At 43.1% G+C, this 17,660-nt stretch overlaps 1 protein-coding gene across 1 annotated transcript in view; it reads left to right on the forward strand.

The window, feature by feature from the left end:
• dop1b (DOP1 leucine zipper like protein B) overlaps nt 1-17,660 on the forward strand; it is a 162,401-nt gene that overhangs the window by 123,492 nt on the left and 21,249 nt on the right. Inside the window, exons 28-31 of the mRNA XM_070893826.1 lie at nt 3,889-3,971; nt 4,765-4,874; nt 14,373-14,522; nt 15,832-15,893. Of these exons, the coding sequence (XP_070749927.1) occupies nt 3,889-3,971; nt 4,765-4,874; nt 14,373-14,522; nt 15,832-15,893 (405 nt within the window). The remainder of the gene's footprint in view (nt 1-3,888; nt 3,972-4,764; nt 4,875-14,372; nt 14,523-15,831; nt 15,894-17,660) is intronic.

The raw sequence follows: 17,660 nt of genomic DNA on the forward strand, positions 1-17,660 counted from the left end.
TTGCTACTGGAGGTGATGATGATAAACAAAAAGGTGTTTGAAGGGAGCAGTATTTTGAGATGAACATGTTGAATGACCAATTTGAAGGTACTGCTGATGTGTAACATCTTGGCATGAATCAGGAAGATGCTTTATTTATGTTGAGTTTGTAAGAGTGTCTTTTATTTGCAGGGGGAGTAGTTTGTGTTTGCAGGATAGCTAAGATGAATACGTGGCTTGAGGACTGGTGCAGAAGGGAGGGATTCAAATTCCTGCGACATTGGAACTGGTTCTGGGGGAGGTGGGACCAGTACAAACTGGACGGTCTGCACCTGGGCAGGACCGGGACCAATGTCCGAGGGGGAGTGTTTGCTAAAGCTGTTGGGGAGGGGTTAAACTAATATAGCAGGGGGATGGGAACCTATGCAGGGAGACGGAGGGAAGTAGAATGGGGGCAGAAGCAAAAAATAGAAAGAAGAAAAACAATAGTGGAAGGCAGAGAAACCCAAGGCAAAAATCAAAAAAGGTCACATTACAGAAAAAGTCTGAAGGGACAAAGTGTGTTTAAAAAGACAAGCCTGAAGGCTCTGTGCCTCAATGTGAGGAGTATTCGTAATAAGGTGGATGAATTAACTGCGCAGGCAGCTATTAACGAATATGATAAATTGGGATTACGAAGACATGGCTCCAGGTGCTCAAGGCTGGGAACTCAACATTCAGGAAGGATAGACAGAAAAGAAAAGGAGGTGGGGTAGCATTGCTGGTTAAAGAGGAAATTAACGCAATAGTAAGGAAGGACATTAGCTTGGATGATATGGAATCTGTATGGGTAGAGCTGCGGAATACCAAAGGGCAGAAAACACTAGTGGGAGTTGTGTACAGACCACCAAACAGTAGTAGTGAGGTTGGGGACAGTATCAAACAAGAAATTAGGGATGCGTGCAATAAAGGTACAGCAGTTATCATGGGTGACTTTAATCTACGTATAGATTGGGCTAACCAAACTGGTAGCAATACGCTGGAGGAGGATTTCCTGGAGTGTATTAGGGATGGTTTTCTAGACCAATATATCAAGGAACCAACTAGAGGGCTGGGTGATGTGTAACGAGAAAGGACTAATTAGCAATCTTCTTGTGCGAGGCCCCTTGAAGAAGAGTGACCATAAAATGGTAGAATTCTGTCACCCTCCATCTTAATATAGTTAATTCAGAGACTAGGGTCCTGAACTTAAGGAAAGGTAACTTTGATGGTATGAGATGTGAATTGGCTAGAATAGACTGGCGAATGATATTTAAAGGGTTGATGGTGGATAGGCAATGGCAAACATTTACAGAGCACATGGATGAACTTCAACAATTGTACATCCCTGTCTGGAGTAAAAATAAAACGGGGAAGGTGGCTCAACCATGGCTAATAAGAAAATTAGGGATAGTATTAAATCCAAGGAAGAGGCATATAAATTGGCCAGAAAAAGCAGCAAACCTGAGGACTGGGAGAAATTTATAATTCATCAGAGGAGGAAAAAGGGTTTAATTAGGAGGGGGGAAATAAGAGTATGAGAGGAAGCTTGCTGGGGACATAAAAACTGACTGCAAAAGCTTCTATGGATATGTGAAGAGAAAATGATTAGTGAAGACAAACGTAGGTCCCTTGCAGTCAAAATCAGGTAAATTTATAATGGGGAACAAAGAAATGGCAGACCAATTGAACAAATACTTTGATTCTGTGTTCACGAAGGAAGACACATATAACCTTCCGGAAATACTAGGGGAATGAGGGTCTAGCGAGAAGGAGGAACTGAAGGAAATCCTTATTAGTCAGGAAATTGTGTTGGGGGAATTGATGGGATTGAAGGCCGACAAATCCCCAGGGCCTGATAGTCTGCATCCTAGCGTACTTAAGCAAATGGCCCTAGAAATAGTAGATGCATTGGTGATCATTTTCCAACAGTCTATCGACTCTGGACTGGAGGGTAGCTAATGTAACACCACTGTTTAAAAAAGGAGGGAGAGAAAACAGGTAATTATAGACCGTTTAGCCTGACATCAGTAGTGGGGAAAAGGTTGGAATCAATTATTAAAGATAAATTAGCAGCACATTTGGAAAGCAGTGACAGGATGAGTTCAAGTCAGCATAGATTTATCAAAGGGAAATCATGCTTGACAGATCTTCCAGGATTTTTTGAGAATGTAACTAGTAGAGTGGATAAGGGAGAACCAGTGCATGTGGTGTATTTGGACTTTTCGAAAGGCTTTTGACAAGGTCCCGCACAAGAGATTGGTGTGCAAAATTGAAGCTCATGGTATTGGGGGTAAGATATTGACGTGGATATAGAACTGGTTGGCAGACAGGAAGCAGAGAGTCGGGATAAACTGGTCCTTTTCAGAATGGCAGGCAGTGACTAGTGTGGTGCCGCCAGGGCTCAGTGCTGGGACCACAGCTATTTACAATATACATCAATGATTTAGATGAAGGAATATCTCCAAGTTTGCAGATGACACTAAGCTGGGTGTCGGTGTGAGCTGTGAGAAGGATGCTAAGAGGCTGCAGGGTGACTTGGACGGGTTAGGTGAGTGGGCAAATGCATGGCAGATGCAGTATAATGTGGATAAATGTGAGTTATCCACTTTAGTGGCAAAAGCAGGAAGACAGAATATTATCTGAATGGTGGCAGATTAGGAAAAAGGGGGGTGCAACGAGACATGGGTGTCATGGTACATCAGTCATTGAAAGTTGGCATGCAGGTGCAGCAGGCAGTGAAGAAGGCAAATGGCATGTTGGCCTTCATAGCTAGGGGATTTGAGTATAGGAGCAGGAAGTCTTACTGCAGTTGTACAGGGCCTTAGTGAGGCCTCACCTGGAATATTGTGTTCAGTTTTGGTCTCCTACTCTGAGGAAGGACGTTCTTGCTATTGAGGGAGTGCAGCGAAGGTTCACCAGACTGATTCCTGGGATGGCAGGACTGACATATGAGGAGAGACTGGATCAACTGGGCCTGTATTCACTGGAGTTTAGAAGAATATGAGGGGATCTCATAGAAACATAAAATTCTGACGGGACTGGACAGGTTAGATGCAGGAAGAATGTTCCCGATGTTGGGGAAGTCCAGAACCAGGGGTCACAGTCTAAGGATAAGGGATAAGCCATTCTGGTCCAAGATGAGAAACGTCTTCACTTAGAGAGTTGTTAACCTGTGGAATTCTCTTCCACAGAGAGTTGTTGATGCCAGTTCGTTAGATATATTCAAGGGGGAGTTGGATATGGCCCTTATTGCTAAAAGGATCAAAGGGTATGGAGAGAAAACAGCAAAGTGTTAGAGGTGAATGATCAGCCATGATCTTATTGAATGGTGGTGCAGGCTCAAAGCACTGAATGGCCTACTCCTGCACCTATTTTTCTGTTTCTATGACACGTTTTGTGTTTCTCTGCTGTTGTGTTGTGTTGGTGTTTTGGGTATTTGCTTGTTGCCCTTGGTTTTATACAGTTGTCTTGTTTGTTGCCATGGAAGTGGATCCAACCACAATGCGAAAAATAAGTACTTTACTAAAAAATATGTTAAAACTACTAAATAGAACTGATGTTTATCGCTTAGATCCAACCACAAATCGGCATTTTTGTTTTTTTAGGACTTTTACGCAACATTGTGGTACACGGCCAGCAAATCACGCAAGCAGTAAATGTAGAATTATGATATTTGTTGTGGGATGCCTTACTAATGTCTCTCTCTAATAAATAGCTTAGACTTTGTGTGTGGACAGGATTTTAATATTGTCCAGCTCAGATTTGCTTAAAATGGTTTAGAAATTTTGGGCCGAACTTGCTCACTCGTGCAACATATAATTGGTTGGGTGAAATGTATTGAAGTGCTACTTCTAAAAGAAAAGTAAGCCTTTTTTTTTCTACTTCAAGGCTCCTTCTCTCCACCCTCCGCTGTGGTATCGACAGCAGTAGCTTCTTTATACAGTGTCCAGGCTCTAACTTTACTGGCTGAGGTAAGCTTGTGTATGCAAACTTGTAATTTTACATTGATAATTCTCATTGATATAGTTAAACCATTACCACTATTATTTCTCAAGCAACCTTAAATGCCTCCTGTATTTCACTCTACAACTTGTGATCATGTTTTCAAAAGTTAACTCATTATAAACAGTCTGCCTTATTGCCTCCAGAGTTGTCGGTCAACATGTCTTCGTGATTTCTGAGAATAATTTTTAACTTAACAATAAGATATTTATTCTCCAACTGCTCTTTCTTTGTTTTTACCTTGCCTGCAGCCGGTACAATAGGCGGGTAACCTGCACCCAGGACACGACTCCTGCCATTCGTGACTGTTGAGGTGTGCAAAAGTGGGTTAGGGTCAAAAGTTCCCTCTGTAGTTAACCTTTGGTCAATTCTCTGCATTCTCCTCACAATGCTGTGCCTGATATGCTCTCCCATTTCTGGCAAAAAAAAAGCAGCCTCTGCTGAATGTGTGAATTAGCTTTCGAACTGCAATTTTGGTGATCCTGCTGGTAACGATGCTAAATTAAGCAATATAGCTCATCAGATGATGAGAGCTACCAATTACATTAGCCAAATATACAGCCAAGAGAAAGTTTGAAAGGCCAATAATCTATGTATATAATTTTTAAAACAATTGTTTGCAAATTATATGTCTCACTCATTGTTAGCTTCACAGTGGTTTTATTCCTTTGGCACCTTATTGAGGAACTTGGTTTCAAGTGACGTCTTTGTCTTTGTTTCTGGTAGCCTTAGTCTGAATTGCCTTTTTGAAATTATTTTCAGCTTCTCGCTCCTCTTCTTGATATGGTTTACCGCAGTGATGAAAAGGAGAAAGCAGTGCCTCTCATCTCGCGACTGCTGTACTATGTGTTCCCGTACCTGAGAAACCATAGGTAACCAGATGAAATGCTTACACCGTTATTTCAATCAATTGATATGATGAGAGTTCATGGGCCCAGTGTTTCAAACTAAATTGATCAAAATTTACTCTTTGTAGAATTTCAACACTACAACATAAAATAATACCTTTTATCTTGGCTTCTTTTAGTTAGTGAGAAGTCATACTTTTGTGGCTAAAATTTCGACCTTTACCGGGTCCTTACGAAGTATGCATGGACCTGGCGAGGCCTCGCAAAAGCCGGTTTTTGGGGCGCGATGTTCACGTGCCGAAACTCGTCTTCTGATATGTCAAAAATTTGTCTTGACAGATCCTCTGCATCCTCACAGGAAGGACATTCGCGCGGGTGAGATTGGGTTGTTTGCCCAACTCCTGCCCAGCGAATGCCCTTCAATCTCTTGTGCCTGGTGAAAGCAGGCACATAGCTTATTTTTACCAGCACAAGAGTTTTAAAACATATAAAAGTTAAATTTAAAAACACATTTTTATGTTTAAAAACCCTGTCTATTAAGGTAAGTTTATTTTAAACCCTATTAAAACACATTAAAAAAAATTCCAAAAAATATATATTTTTTTGAAAACATCACTTTAATTTCAATTAATTTTAAATGTGAGGCGTTTTATTTTGCATTTGGGTGGTTATGGTGTTTCTCATTGATAGTAATGGGAACTCTCACAAACAGAGTTCCCATTATTATCAATGAGAATATTACATCGCGATTGGTTGTCCAGGCCCACGTGACTCCAGCTTGGACTTGCGTACCTTGAAGACAGGTCCCCATGCACTGCACAGTGAATCTAGGCCTCCGACCGGGATCCTACATTCCTCCGGGACCAGCAGGTAGATTCGTAGATTTTTTTCGAGTCGGAGGAGTTCGTACGAAGGAAGCCACCGACCTCAATTTTAGGCCTATTAATGTAGATGTCCATGACTCTCAAATGCCTGTGCAATACATTTTAGGCTTGCATCATTCAGCCTATGGAAACTATTTTTTTTCATGTGAGCATGTGTCAGTTTGACACAGTTGCTAACACCTTTTCCTTGGACTTAAAACCTGTGTGTGTTTGATTTGACTTCTATGCTTTCAGACACACTTTGTAGATCAGAGTCTGCAGTTGGGATAAAAGAGTTGGATTTAGTGGTGTAAATCCAGAATCTGACTGAAGCAATGAATCAGAATAAAAGCAGTTACAAACTGGACTGACATTCCAGTGCAGTCCAGAGGGAATTCTGCACAGCCAGATGAGATATTAAACTGAGGTCCTCTTCACTGCAACCACCAAAAAAGATGTAACTGCTTGTGGGATGTTGCTGTTGCAATATGCCTTGAGCATTTGCCATCATAACTTTCCATGAATTCTAGATGTTCTGAGACATTTTAGTTGTGTGCCAGTAAAAGCCAGTTGAACTAGTTAATATTTGGTACTGAATGGTTCATTTATTACTAGGAGCTATTCCCTAGATTCTAAAACAGTCCCAGTGGATGTGTAACCCTTCTATTCAAGAAAGGAGGGATAGAGAAAACGGGGTACGACAGACCAGTTAGCCCGACATCAGTCATTGAGAAAATTCTGGAATCCTTTATGAAGAAAGTGGTGTAACAAGGCACTTCGAAAATCAGAATATGATCAGGCAGTGTCAACTTGGTATTATGAAAGGAAAATAGTGTTCTTCAAGGTGAGGAAGTAACTAGCAGGTTCGATAAAGGGGAACCAGTGTGTGTAGTAATATTTGGGACACGACTTCACCTGCCGGGTCAGGAGTGAGGTGAGCGACATCAGGGGTGGGTTCCGACCCCGCTGCTGTCTCCATGCCGGCTTCCCCCATGACTTTCCCCTGATTGGGCTTTTTAAGCTCGGCCAATTAAAAGGAAGCGGGTCTGGTGTCTTCATTTGATGACGCGTCATCAGCCGGCTTCCTTAAAGGGACCACGGCGAACTTTATTTTGACAGTTGTGCTGTTAGTGTTCTACAACATTGAGGTGCTGCGTTGAGTTTTTGAGTTTCCAGAAGGCATTCGATAAAGTGCCACATAGAAGGTTACTGCACAAGATAAAAGCTCACGGGATTGGGGGTTATTTAGTAGCATGGATAGAGGATGTGCTAACAGAAAACTGAGTTGGGAGAAATGGGTCATTTTCAGTTTGACAAACTGCAACTAGTGGGGTGCCACAGGGATCAGTGCTGGGGCCTCAACTATTTACAATCTATATTAATGACTTGGATGAAGGCACCAAGTGTAATGTAGCCAAATTTGCTGCTGATACAAAGATAGGTGGGAAAGCAAATTGTGAGGAGGGCACAAATAATCTGCAACAGGTTAAGTGGGCACAAATTTGGCAGATGGAGTATAATGTGGGAAAATGTGAGGTTATTCACTTTGGTAGGAAGAATAAAAAAGCAATTATTTAAATGGAGAGAGACTACATAATGCTGCAGTACAGAGGGATCTGGGGGTCCTTGTACAGGAAACGCACAAAGTTAGCATGCAGGAGCAAGTAATTAGGAAGGAAAATGGAAGGTTGGCCTTTATTGCAAAGAGGATGGAGTATAAAAGTCGGGAAGTCTTACTACAACTGTACAGGGCATTGGTGTGACCACACCTGGAGTACTGCATACAGTTTTGGTCTTATTTAAGGAGGGATATACTTGCATTGGAGGCAGTTCAGAGAAGGTTCACTTGGTTGATTCCTGAGATGAAGGTGTTGTCTTATGAAAAAAGGTCTGTACTCATTGGAGTTTAGAAGAATGAGAGGTGATCTTATTGAAGATTCTGAGGGGGCTTGACTGGGTAGATGCAGAGGCTGTTTCCCCTCATGGGGGAATCTCGGCATAGTTTCAGAATAAGGGGTCGCCCATTTAAAACTGAGATGAGGAGGAATTTCTTAGGATTGTGAATTGTTGGAATTCTCTACCTCAGAGCTGTGGAGGCTGAGTCATTTAATATATTTAAGGTGGAGATGGACAGATTTTTGAAGTACAGGGGAGTCGAGGGTTATGGGAAGCGGGTCAGAAAGTGGAGTTGAGGCCAAGATCAGATCAGCCGTGATCTTATTGTGTGGCGGAGCAGGCTCAAGGGGCCAAATGGCCCACTCCTGATCCTACATAAGAAATAGGAGCAGGAGTGGGCCATTTGGCCCTTCGAGCCTGCTCCGCCATTTCATAAGATCATGGCTGAGCTGATCATTGACTCGTCTCCGCTTCCCTGCCCGCTCCCCAAAACCCTTTATTTTCTTATCGCTCAAAAATCTGTCTATCTCCTATTTCTTATGTTCTTGTGTTCTTAAGACAAAGAGCTGGCAAAGTGATATCGACCAGTTAAGTGAGTGTGCAATAAAGAGGCAGATGGAGTATAGGCCCCAAGTTTCCACATGATTTGTTCCTGATTTTTAGGAGCAACTGGTGGAGAACGGACTATCTTAGAAATCGCAATTCTCCACATTTAGTTTTTTGCAGTTCTAGTCAGGTAGAACAGTTTCACTTTGGAACAGAATTTATTTTTCAAAAAGGGGCGTGTCCGGCCACTGACGCCTGATTTGAAAGTTTCCACAGTGAAAACGTACTCCAAACTAACTTAGAATGGAGCAAGTGAAGATTTTTGTACGCTTGAAAAAACCTTGTCTGCACGTTAAAAAATCAGGCGCAGGTTACAAATTAGGCGTAGGGAACGAGGTGGGAGGGGGGGGAAGGGAAGTCATTAAATTCTACAATCAATCCTTAGTTATACTTATACAAATATTATACAAATAAATCCAACCTGAATAAAAATTTATAAGCAAAGAAAAGATTAAATAAACCATGTTCCTACCTGTGTGAAAGTGCTTCAGGCAGGCCTTTCAGGCAGCGGTGTGGCGTCAGTGTCTCTCGACGGCAGGGGCAGGCAGCAAGCAGCCTTCGAGCTGAGCTGCAGTGCTTGAGGCAGGGGTGTGGCGTCAGTGTCTCGGCAGGGGCAAGCAGCCTTACAGCTGAGCTGCAGTGCTTGAGGCAGGGGTGTGGCGTCAGTGTCTCGGCAGGGGCAAGCAGCCTTACAGCTGAGCTGCGGTGCTTGAGGCAGGCCTTCATTCCCTGCGAAGATGCAGCACCCGGGCGGACTTGAGGCCATTCGGCCATGGGATTGCAGCAGCGTCAGTGGTTGGCCGGGAGCCGAAGAATCCGGAGCGGATGTGAGGCCATTCGGCCATGGGATTGCAGTGGCATCAGTGGCTGGTCGGGAGCAACAGCAACCTTCGAGCTGTGAGGGGGACTGACTGAGGCCATTTGGACAGGGAGAGGCAGCCACATCGACATCTTTATATTTAAATTTGCAGAATGGGTGCACCACATATTATGCAATGGTTTGCTTCCTCATGCAAGAAATTCTTTGTTCTTGGTGGAAGTTGATCCATTGCAAAGTTGAATTGGCACTTTTATTTCTCCAAACACACAGTCCTTAATTTGCTGGCACCGGTTCTGCAAGTTTAGCAGTGAAAAGCTGAACTCACTGATTTCAGCAGGTGATTTATTCAGCAGTGCTGCTAAAAGCACTCCCTCATACACAAAAATATCAAGAAAATTAAAATACAAGCCTTTGCAGGGGTCCAAGAAACAAATCTTCACTTTTTCTGCAGCACTTTTAAAAATGGCCGAGTGCCAATGTTTACTTCAGACTGCGTGTGCACGAACGCTCCAACGCGCACGTGCAGGGTTGCTGGCACCAAGAAGCCTCATTTAAATTGTACCCGCCCCCTCCTACTTACAAAATCGGCGCGAGTGGTAGGCTCCGCCCCCTGTGCGCCGCGCCAAGCAGACATCGAGCTCCAGAATGCCGCATTTTTTTTTCAGGTACCGTTTTCGGCGCGAAAAACAGGCATCCAGCTCTGAGGTGCGCCGTTTTCGCCACGTGTGGAAACTTGGGGCCATAATGTGGGGAAATGTGAGGTTATTCACTTTGGTAGGAGGAATTTAAAAACAAAATATTTTTTAAATGGTGAGAAACTATTAAATGTTGGTATTCGGACTGATTTGGTTGTCCTCGTACAGGAAACACCGAAAGCTAGCATGCAGGTACAGCAAGCAATTAAGAAGGCAAAGGGCATGTTGGCCTTTATTGCAAGGAGGTTGGAGTACAAAAGTAAGCAAGTCTTGCTACAATTGTATAGGACTCTGGTGTGACCACACCTGGAGTACTGTGCACAGTTTTGGTCTCCTTATCTAAGGAAGGATATATTTGTCTTGATGTCGTGCAACAAAGGTTAACTAGATTGATCCCTGGGTGAGAGGGTTGTCATGTGAAGAGAGATTGAGTAGAATGGGCCTATACTCTCGAGTTTGGAAGAATGTGAAGTGATCTCGCTGAAAAATAAAATTCTGAAGTGGATTGATAGGGTAGATGTTGAGAGGTGGTTTATTCTGGCTGAAAAGTCGAGGACTATGGGGCATCATCTCCGGATAAATGGTTGGTAATTTAAGACTGAGATGAGGAGGAATTTCTTCATAGGATTGTGAATCCTTGGAATTCTCTTCCTCACCCCCCCCCCCCCCACACACCGCCCCAAAGAACTGTGGATGCTGAATCATTGAATATATTCAACGTTGAGATATAGATTTTTGGACTCTAGGGGAATCACGGGATATGGAGATAGGGTGCGAAAGTGAAGTTGAGGGCGAAGATCAGCCGTGATCTTATTGAATGGTGGAACAGGCTCGAGGGGCCATATGGCCGACTCCTGCCCCAAATTCTTATGTTCTGATGATAGAATCTCGTGCTACTATAAACCCTGAACAGGTGATGCCGTACGCACTTAGATCCTTCATATTCCGGACTTTATTATTATTTTACCTATAAAGCAGTATACGCCAAAACAGCAGTAACTTGCATTGATATAGCACTCCTCCTGAATGTCAAGAGGGAAAGGTGGACATTGAGTAGGAAATGAAGGAATTTGGCGGGAAGGAAATTGTTTTTAAGGAGGCTTTTGAAGTCCGGAAGAGAGGTAGTAAGGCAGAATGGTTTGGGAAAATGAATTATAGTATGGAGTTATGGTGTAGGATTCTCTGATTCCAGGATTTGTTGGCCCAAGTGGAATGACAGTCATACAATGCATACACAATGGAGGTTAAACTAAACTGCTGTACCTTTTTATATTCCAATAATAAATAAAATACATAAAACCTGTTCCTTAGCGATAGCTCGGCTTCAAGGCACATGGAGCGATCACTTGAGCAGCTTCTTGGGCGTCTCTCTGGGTCTTTGACTGCTCACCACTGACTGCAGTGCCACTCCTTTTCAAATCTTCTGTTTTATACCTTTGTTTCTGCTGAGACATCGCCACCCTCTTGTGGACATAGCAGAGCTGATAACATACCTGTATTCTGCCCTTGTTTTAACCCCAAAAGAGAGCATTCATAAGAGCATAAGAAATAGGAGCAGGAGTAGGCCATACGGCCCCTCGAGCCTGCTCTCCCATCAAATATGATCATGGCTGATCCGATCATGGACTCGGGTCCACTTCCCTGCCCATTCCCCATAACCCCTTATTCCTTTATCGGCTAAGAAACTGTTTATTTCTGTCTTAAATTTATTCAATGTCCCAGCTTCCACAGCTCTCTGAGGCAGTGAATTCCACAGATTTACAACCCTCAGAAGAAATTCCTCCTCATCTCAGTTTTAAATGGGCAGCTCCTTATTCTAAGATTATGTCCTACTTCTAGTCTCCTCCATCAGTGGAAACATCCTTTCTGCATCCACCTTGTCAAGCCCCCTCATTATCTTGTATGTTTTGATAAGATCACCTCTCATTCTTCTGAATTCCAATGAGTAGAGTCCCAACCTACTCAACCTTTCCTCATAAGTCAACCCCCTCATCTCCGGAATCAACCAAGTGACCCTTCTCTGAACTGCCTCCAAAGCAAAGTAAATATGGAAACCAAAACTGTATGCAGTATTCCAGGTGTGGCCTCACCAATATCCTGTATAACTTTAGCAAGACTTCCCTGCTTTTATATCCATCCCCTTTGCAATAAAGGCCAAAATTCCATTGGCCTTTCTGATCACTTGATGTACCTGCATACTAAACTTTTGTGTTTCATGCACCAGGTCCCAGTGTACTGCAGCACTTTGCAATTTTTCTCCATTTTAAATAATAACTTGCTCTTCGATTTTTTTTTTTCTGCCAAGGATGCAATCTTTTCGTATCTTGTGTTCCTTAGCACTGTCCACTGATCACTAGAATTTATAATTAGCTGTCTCTGGATTTTGGCCAGTGAAGACTTTGTTTAGCCTGTATCCCTGCTTGTGCATTCCTTGCGGATAAGAAAATCCTCTGCCAGTAGCAAATTCTTGCTGTATCGACACTAAGGTTATGCTGTTGAGTGCGGTTATTAACCCTCAACCCGCCAACATGTGTCTCGTATAGTGAGGTGGACTGGTTATACAGTATAAGCTGCAGTTGTTGCTGCTCAGTCATAAGTTATTAATCTTTGGCACAATTCCTTCAGTGGCTGCAGGGAAGGTGGAGGGATTGGGGATGAGCAGTAATCCAGAGTCAGAAGTGTATCATGCAGGCTGGGATGCATGGCTGGTGATTTCTTGGAGTAGGGGGAGGCCATGTTGGGATTTGAAAGGGAGGATGAAGGACTTGAAATTGATTCACAAGCACTGGGAGTTAATGGAGTTGGATGAAGATGGTGTGTTGGCATGAGGGACTTTGTGCTGGAAGGAAAGCTCTGGCAGCTGAATTCTGGATTACTGAAGTTTATAAAAAGGTTATCGACTGTGAGATTGGCAGAGAACATTTGAGAAATCCATCCTCATGATAAAGATATAGATGAGAATTTTGGCAGCAGAGAGGGTGAGGTAAGATCATAAGTTGATGCCTTGGAGATGGAAGAAAACATTCTCTGTGACAGATCAGATATAAATTGAAAGAATAGCGCAGGGTGAAACAGAACACTTGAGGTTGTGCACCATTGGGTTCAGCTTGATTAGGCAACCAGGAAAGCTGATGAAATCTGAAGCAGAGGCACATAGTTGATTGATCCCGTTTTTTCAATATTGAGCTGTAGAAAGTTTTGACTCCTCAAAGACAAGATCTCAGACATATAATTGGAAAAGACTACAGCAGTCTTGGGAATCAGTAGACCTCTTGCAGTGTATAATTGCATTTTATATATGTTTAAAGAATGGACGGGCTAATTTGCATCACCTAAAGTTCTGATTGGTCCCTTTGGAGGGGAAGACACACCCAGCAGTTTCTCTGGAACGTGTAATTAGATCCTCAATCAGTTACTTTGCAAAGTACAATTCAAGCCATTCTGACTGTCGACTCCAGACATAACAGCTCACTTGGAACAGACAGGGCTCACTCTCGTAAGTTAAGACCTTCTCCCACCTTCCAAACGAGTTCCTGCCAACCACTGCCCAAGTTCCTGACCTTTCTCCCCCGCCCCCGCCACCCCCGCCACCCCCAGCACATGCGCGCACACACACCCAAATGCCTGATTTTCTCTCCCAGCCCAAATTCATGACCTCCACCCCCAGCCCAAGTTCCTCACCACCTCCCTCAGAAAAATATCACACTGAGACACTGAGGAGATTAGGGCAAAAGTTTTTTTATATCCCACATATTTCTCTGTTCTTTATGTGGAGGCATTTAAGTTGTTGTAGTCATGATGCCATCATCTCTCTTTCTTCGTGTCGTGTCTGGTTTTGGATAACACCACAGGATGTAATGACTCTTGTGTACTTTTTCTTATAATTGCATAAAACTGTTAATTTTTTTAAATATAAAAATAGAAAGTGCTGGAAACACTCAGCAGGTCGGGCAGCATATGTGGAGAGAGAAACAGTGTTAATGTTTCAGGTCGGTGACCCTTCAAAAGGTAATCGATCTGAAACAGTGGGCTGTAAATTGTGGCCTCTCCGGGAGCGTACAATGTGCACACGTGCCCGAAGAAGCCCCACAAGTGCTGGTTCTCGCCACGCAATGTACAGGTGCCAAGAACCAGCATTTACGAACTGTCAAAATTCTTACCAAAATGAAATGCCTCACATTTATCTGTGTTGAATTTCATTTGCCAATTATATGCTCATTCTTCAAGTTTATCAATGTATTCTTGTAATTTGTTGCAGTCTTCCTCAGTATTGACTATCCCCCCCCCCCCAATTTGGTGTGATCTGCAAATTTAGAAATTGTTTTTATAATTCCAAAGTCTAGATCGTTAATATAAATTCTTTTGAAGTGTAGTCACTGTTGTAATGTAGGAAATAATAAGGAAACTATATTTATTATTTGGGGCTATTGACAACCATTTTGTGACCAGAGAAATCTAACCTTGATGAAGTTTTTTAAAATGTTTTATGTAAGAATGCAGAATACACGCACGTTTTCCTTTTGTAGTGAATTTATCATGTTGGTTTAACTGTGAAGATGTTCTTGATAGAGATTATATACACTAATCATGATTTTCTCTTTGGTATATACTAAAACCTTGTCCTCTTTTCATTTCCTCCCAGTGTGTACAACATCCCCAGTTTCCGAGCGAGTGCTCAGTTGCTGAGCAGTCTGAGTGGTTATGCCTACACCAAAAGGGCATGGAAAAAGGAAGCCTTCGATCTCTTCATGGACCCACTCTTTTTTCAGATGGACACATCTTGTATTAGCCAGTAGGAAAAAAATATATTTTAATGTGTAATACTTCAAGTTCTTGTACGGTTTATTGAAAATAGGCTTGCAAATTTCACTTGGAACTTTTTTGTTTTTGCAAAAGCATAGCTGGCTATGCCTCTTCCTGCTGACAAAAAAAAAATGAGCATGTTACATCTAACCTTCAATTACTGTATGTGACACAAGTTGTAACAATTCTGTACTTTTATGGGTGCAGTTGAAGTAGATTGCCATATGGCCTTGTTAAATTGAAGGAGCTGGTTGCGATGCAGGATGTTTTGGACTTGCATTTTCTGGAGTGGTGCAGGAGGAGGAGAACAATGTGTTGTGAAGCACAGTCGTTTTTGGGGTTGCGCCTATAATACTCCCTCTGAACCAATGCCAACATATCCCTTGCGACCATTTTCTTTGGCTGCTCACCCAGCTGTCACTGAATTCTCCAACCTCCCCCATTTCCTGCAGCCCGTGGTAAACCTGGAGATTTCTTCCAACTTGCTTAAATCTACTCCTTGTTTATAGTCCATAGTTGCTATTTTCCTACATGACATTTGATACACTTCAAAATGCAATTCACTCTTCAAAGCACTTTTCAATTGCCCTAATGTTATGGGTGCTATTGTGAAGTAAGTTCCTTAAAAGGTGAAGAGATATATTTGACATTCAGGCTTGCAGATGGGATATGAATGATGGGATATGATCAAACGCTACTTTCAGAATCTCAGGATATCTCATCGCTTCATAGCCAATGCAATACTTGTGCAATGTAGTGACTGTTGTAATGTCGGGAAATATGGAGCCAATTTGGACACAGCAAGATCTCAAACAGGAATTGGATAAATGACCAGATAATGTTTGTGGTGATGGTGTATGAGGGATAAATGTTAGCCAGGGCACTGGGAGAATTCCCCTACTCTTTGTATAGTGCCAACCGTGAGGGCAGATGGAACCTTGACTTAACGTTTCATCCAAAAAATGGCACCTCTGACCGTGTAGCATTCCCTCAGTACTGCCCTTAAGGGTCAGCCTAGATTATCTGTTCAAATCCTGCATTGGGGCAATACTTGAACTGCCTTAACTCAGAGGTGAGACTGAGTCAATTTACCACCACCAGATGATTATATTTGGACTCCGCAATATTGATTTAAAAAAAAAACAATAACTGACTATGGAGTTTGTGCACTATTTGAGGTGAAATTATAAATACATTTCTCAAGAACTTTTGTGATTTCACCAGAGGTAGCAAACCGTGGAAATCATTACCCTGTGGGTGAGGAATGAATGATTCTTAAATCATGTTTGTTTTCCCAGCTGGAAGTCCATCATTGACCATCTGTTGACACATGAGAAAACGATGTTCAAAGACTTGATGAGTAAGTCCAGTTTATTATGCACATGTACACACACCTGTTTTCTTGAATATGTGATTTAAAAAAATATATATAATGGCTTTCAATCCAAATTTGCACACCGTTTTGCAATTTAAATGTTAATCTGTTCATTGGCTAGACAATCAGTCATTATTAACACTAATCTATATCACAAAACTGCACTCAGATTTAAATAAACTATGTAGCAGCCAACATATGAAGCTGCTATATGTAAAATTGTTGAGCATTTTTTCCACAGACACTGAATTATTTAATATTCAGATTGTTTGTTCAATGAATTTACCTTTTGGCTCTTGACTTTAGGTACAGTAGAATCATAGAATAGTACAGCACGGAATGAGGCCATCGGTCCATCGAGTCTGCATTGGCTCTTTCGAAGAGCAATCCAGTTAGTCCCAGACTTTCCCCATACTGTAGCCACTTTCGTTTCTCATGTCGAACAAACTACTATGTAGCAGTATAATGGCTATCATATTGCCATCATCTGAAGACATAGCATTAAGTTCCACATGTATGCTGACCACACCCAGCTCCACTGCTTCTCTCGACCTATTCACTGTTTCTGTGTTGTCCACTTGCTTGTCCAAAGTCCAGTCCTGGATAAGCTGTAATTCCCCCTCCTAAACCACTGGGAAGACCGAAGGCATAATTTCTGCCCCCTTCTCCCCTCTGTGACAGCTCTGCTATAACTTCCTTGTGTTTCTTAACTTGCATATGAATGTTATTAACACTTTTCTGCTGCTGGTGTCTTTGCAATCAGCATCAGATGTTCAAAACATTTGATTAGCTAGTTCAAAATATTATGGCATAAGATTCTATTATGTTTCTTCAACTCTCACGCAGTTACAATAATTTTTTTAAAAGCATGGCAACAGTACTTTAACTAGCTGCTACTACTCTAACTCGTAGAATGAATCGATCCTGCTGCAGCACCCTTGAATAACCCTTTCCATCCAAGTCTCTGACATTTACCCAAAACTATTATCCTACACCTCCTGATATCCTTCTTTGGCTCGGTGTCAAACCGATGACAAAGAAGCAACCTCTCGGCGCGGAGTGGGAGTCGGGGGGCGGGGAGTCTGGTCGGGTCCCGGGGTGGGGGGGAGCGGGGGTCGGGTCCGATCTGGAGGCGGGGGGTGGGGAGCGGGTGTTGGGTCCGATCTGGAGGCGGGGGGGGGAGGGGAGAGCGGGTGTCGGGGCGGGAAGCAGGAGCTGGCCGTGGGAGGAGCCTTATTCACGCAGCCCCAGTGAGGCCATTCGGCCAGGGCTAGGGCTGCGTGCTTCGGGCCCCTCCCACACAGTTTCGGGTGCCTGGAGCTACTGCACTTGCGTGCCCACTGTAGCGCGCATGTGCAGAGGTCCCGGCACTGTTTTCAGCGCAGGGACCTGGCTCCGCCCCCCCACAGCTCGTGCTGCGCTGCGCTAGAGGACCTGCAGGGAGGTGGAGAATACCGAGGATTTTTTTAGGCACACTTTGTGGCACGAAAAACGGGCGTCCAGGTCGGGACTGCGCCGTTCTAGGCGCGTGTGGAAACTTGGGGCCTAAATGTTGCTGTATTTGTGTTGGTCAGTTTCTGAGACCAATCCTAAGAGGTATTACTGAACGGTTTGGCCGCAGGACAGAATTTCCATTCCATCCAATTAAAATCATGCCATGGTTACATATTACATCATGGGACGTTGATTGAAATATATTCATCAGGCACCCACCAGTTTCCAGCAGCTGTGTTTCCAAACTGTCAGTTGCTC

The sequence above is a fragment of the Pristiophorus japonicus genome, chromosome 11 (assembly GCF_044704955.1).
Source record: "Pristiophorus japonicus isolate sPriJap1 chromosome 11, sPriJap1.hap1, whole genome shotgun sequence".
NCBI classification, from domain to species: domain Eukaryota; kingdom Metazoa; phylum Chordata; class Chondrichthyes; family Pristiophoridae; genus Pristiophorus; species Pristiophorus japonicus.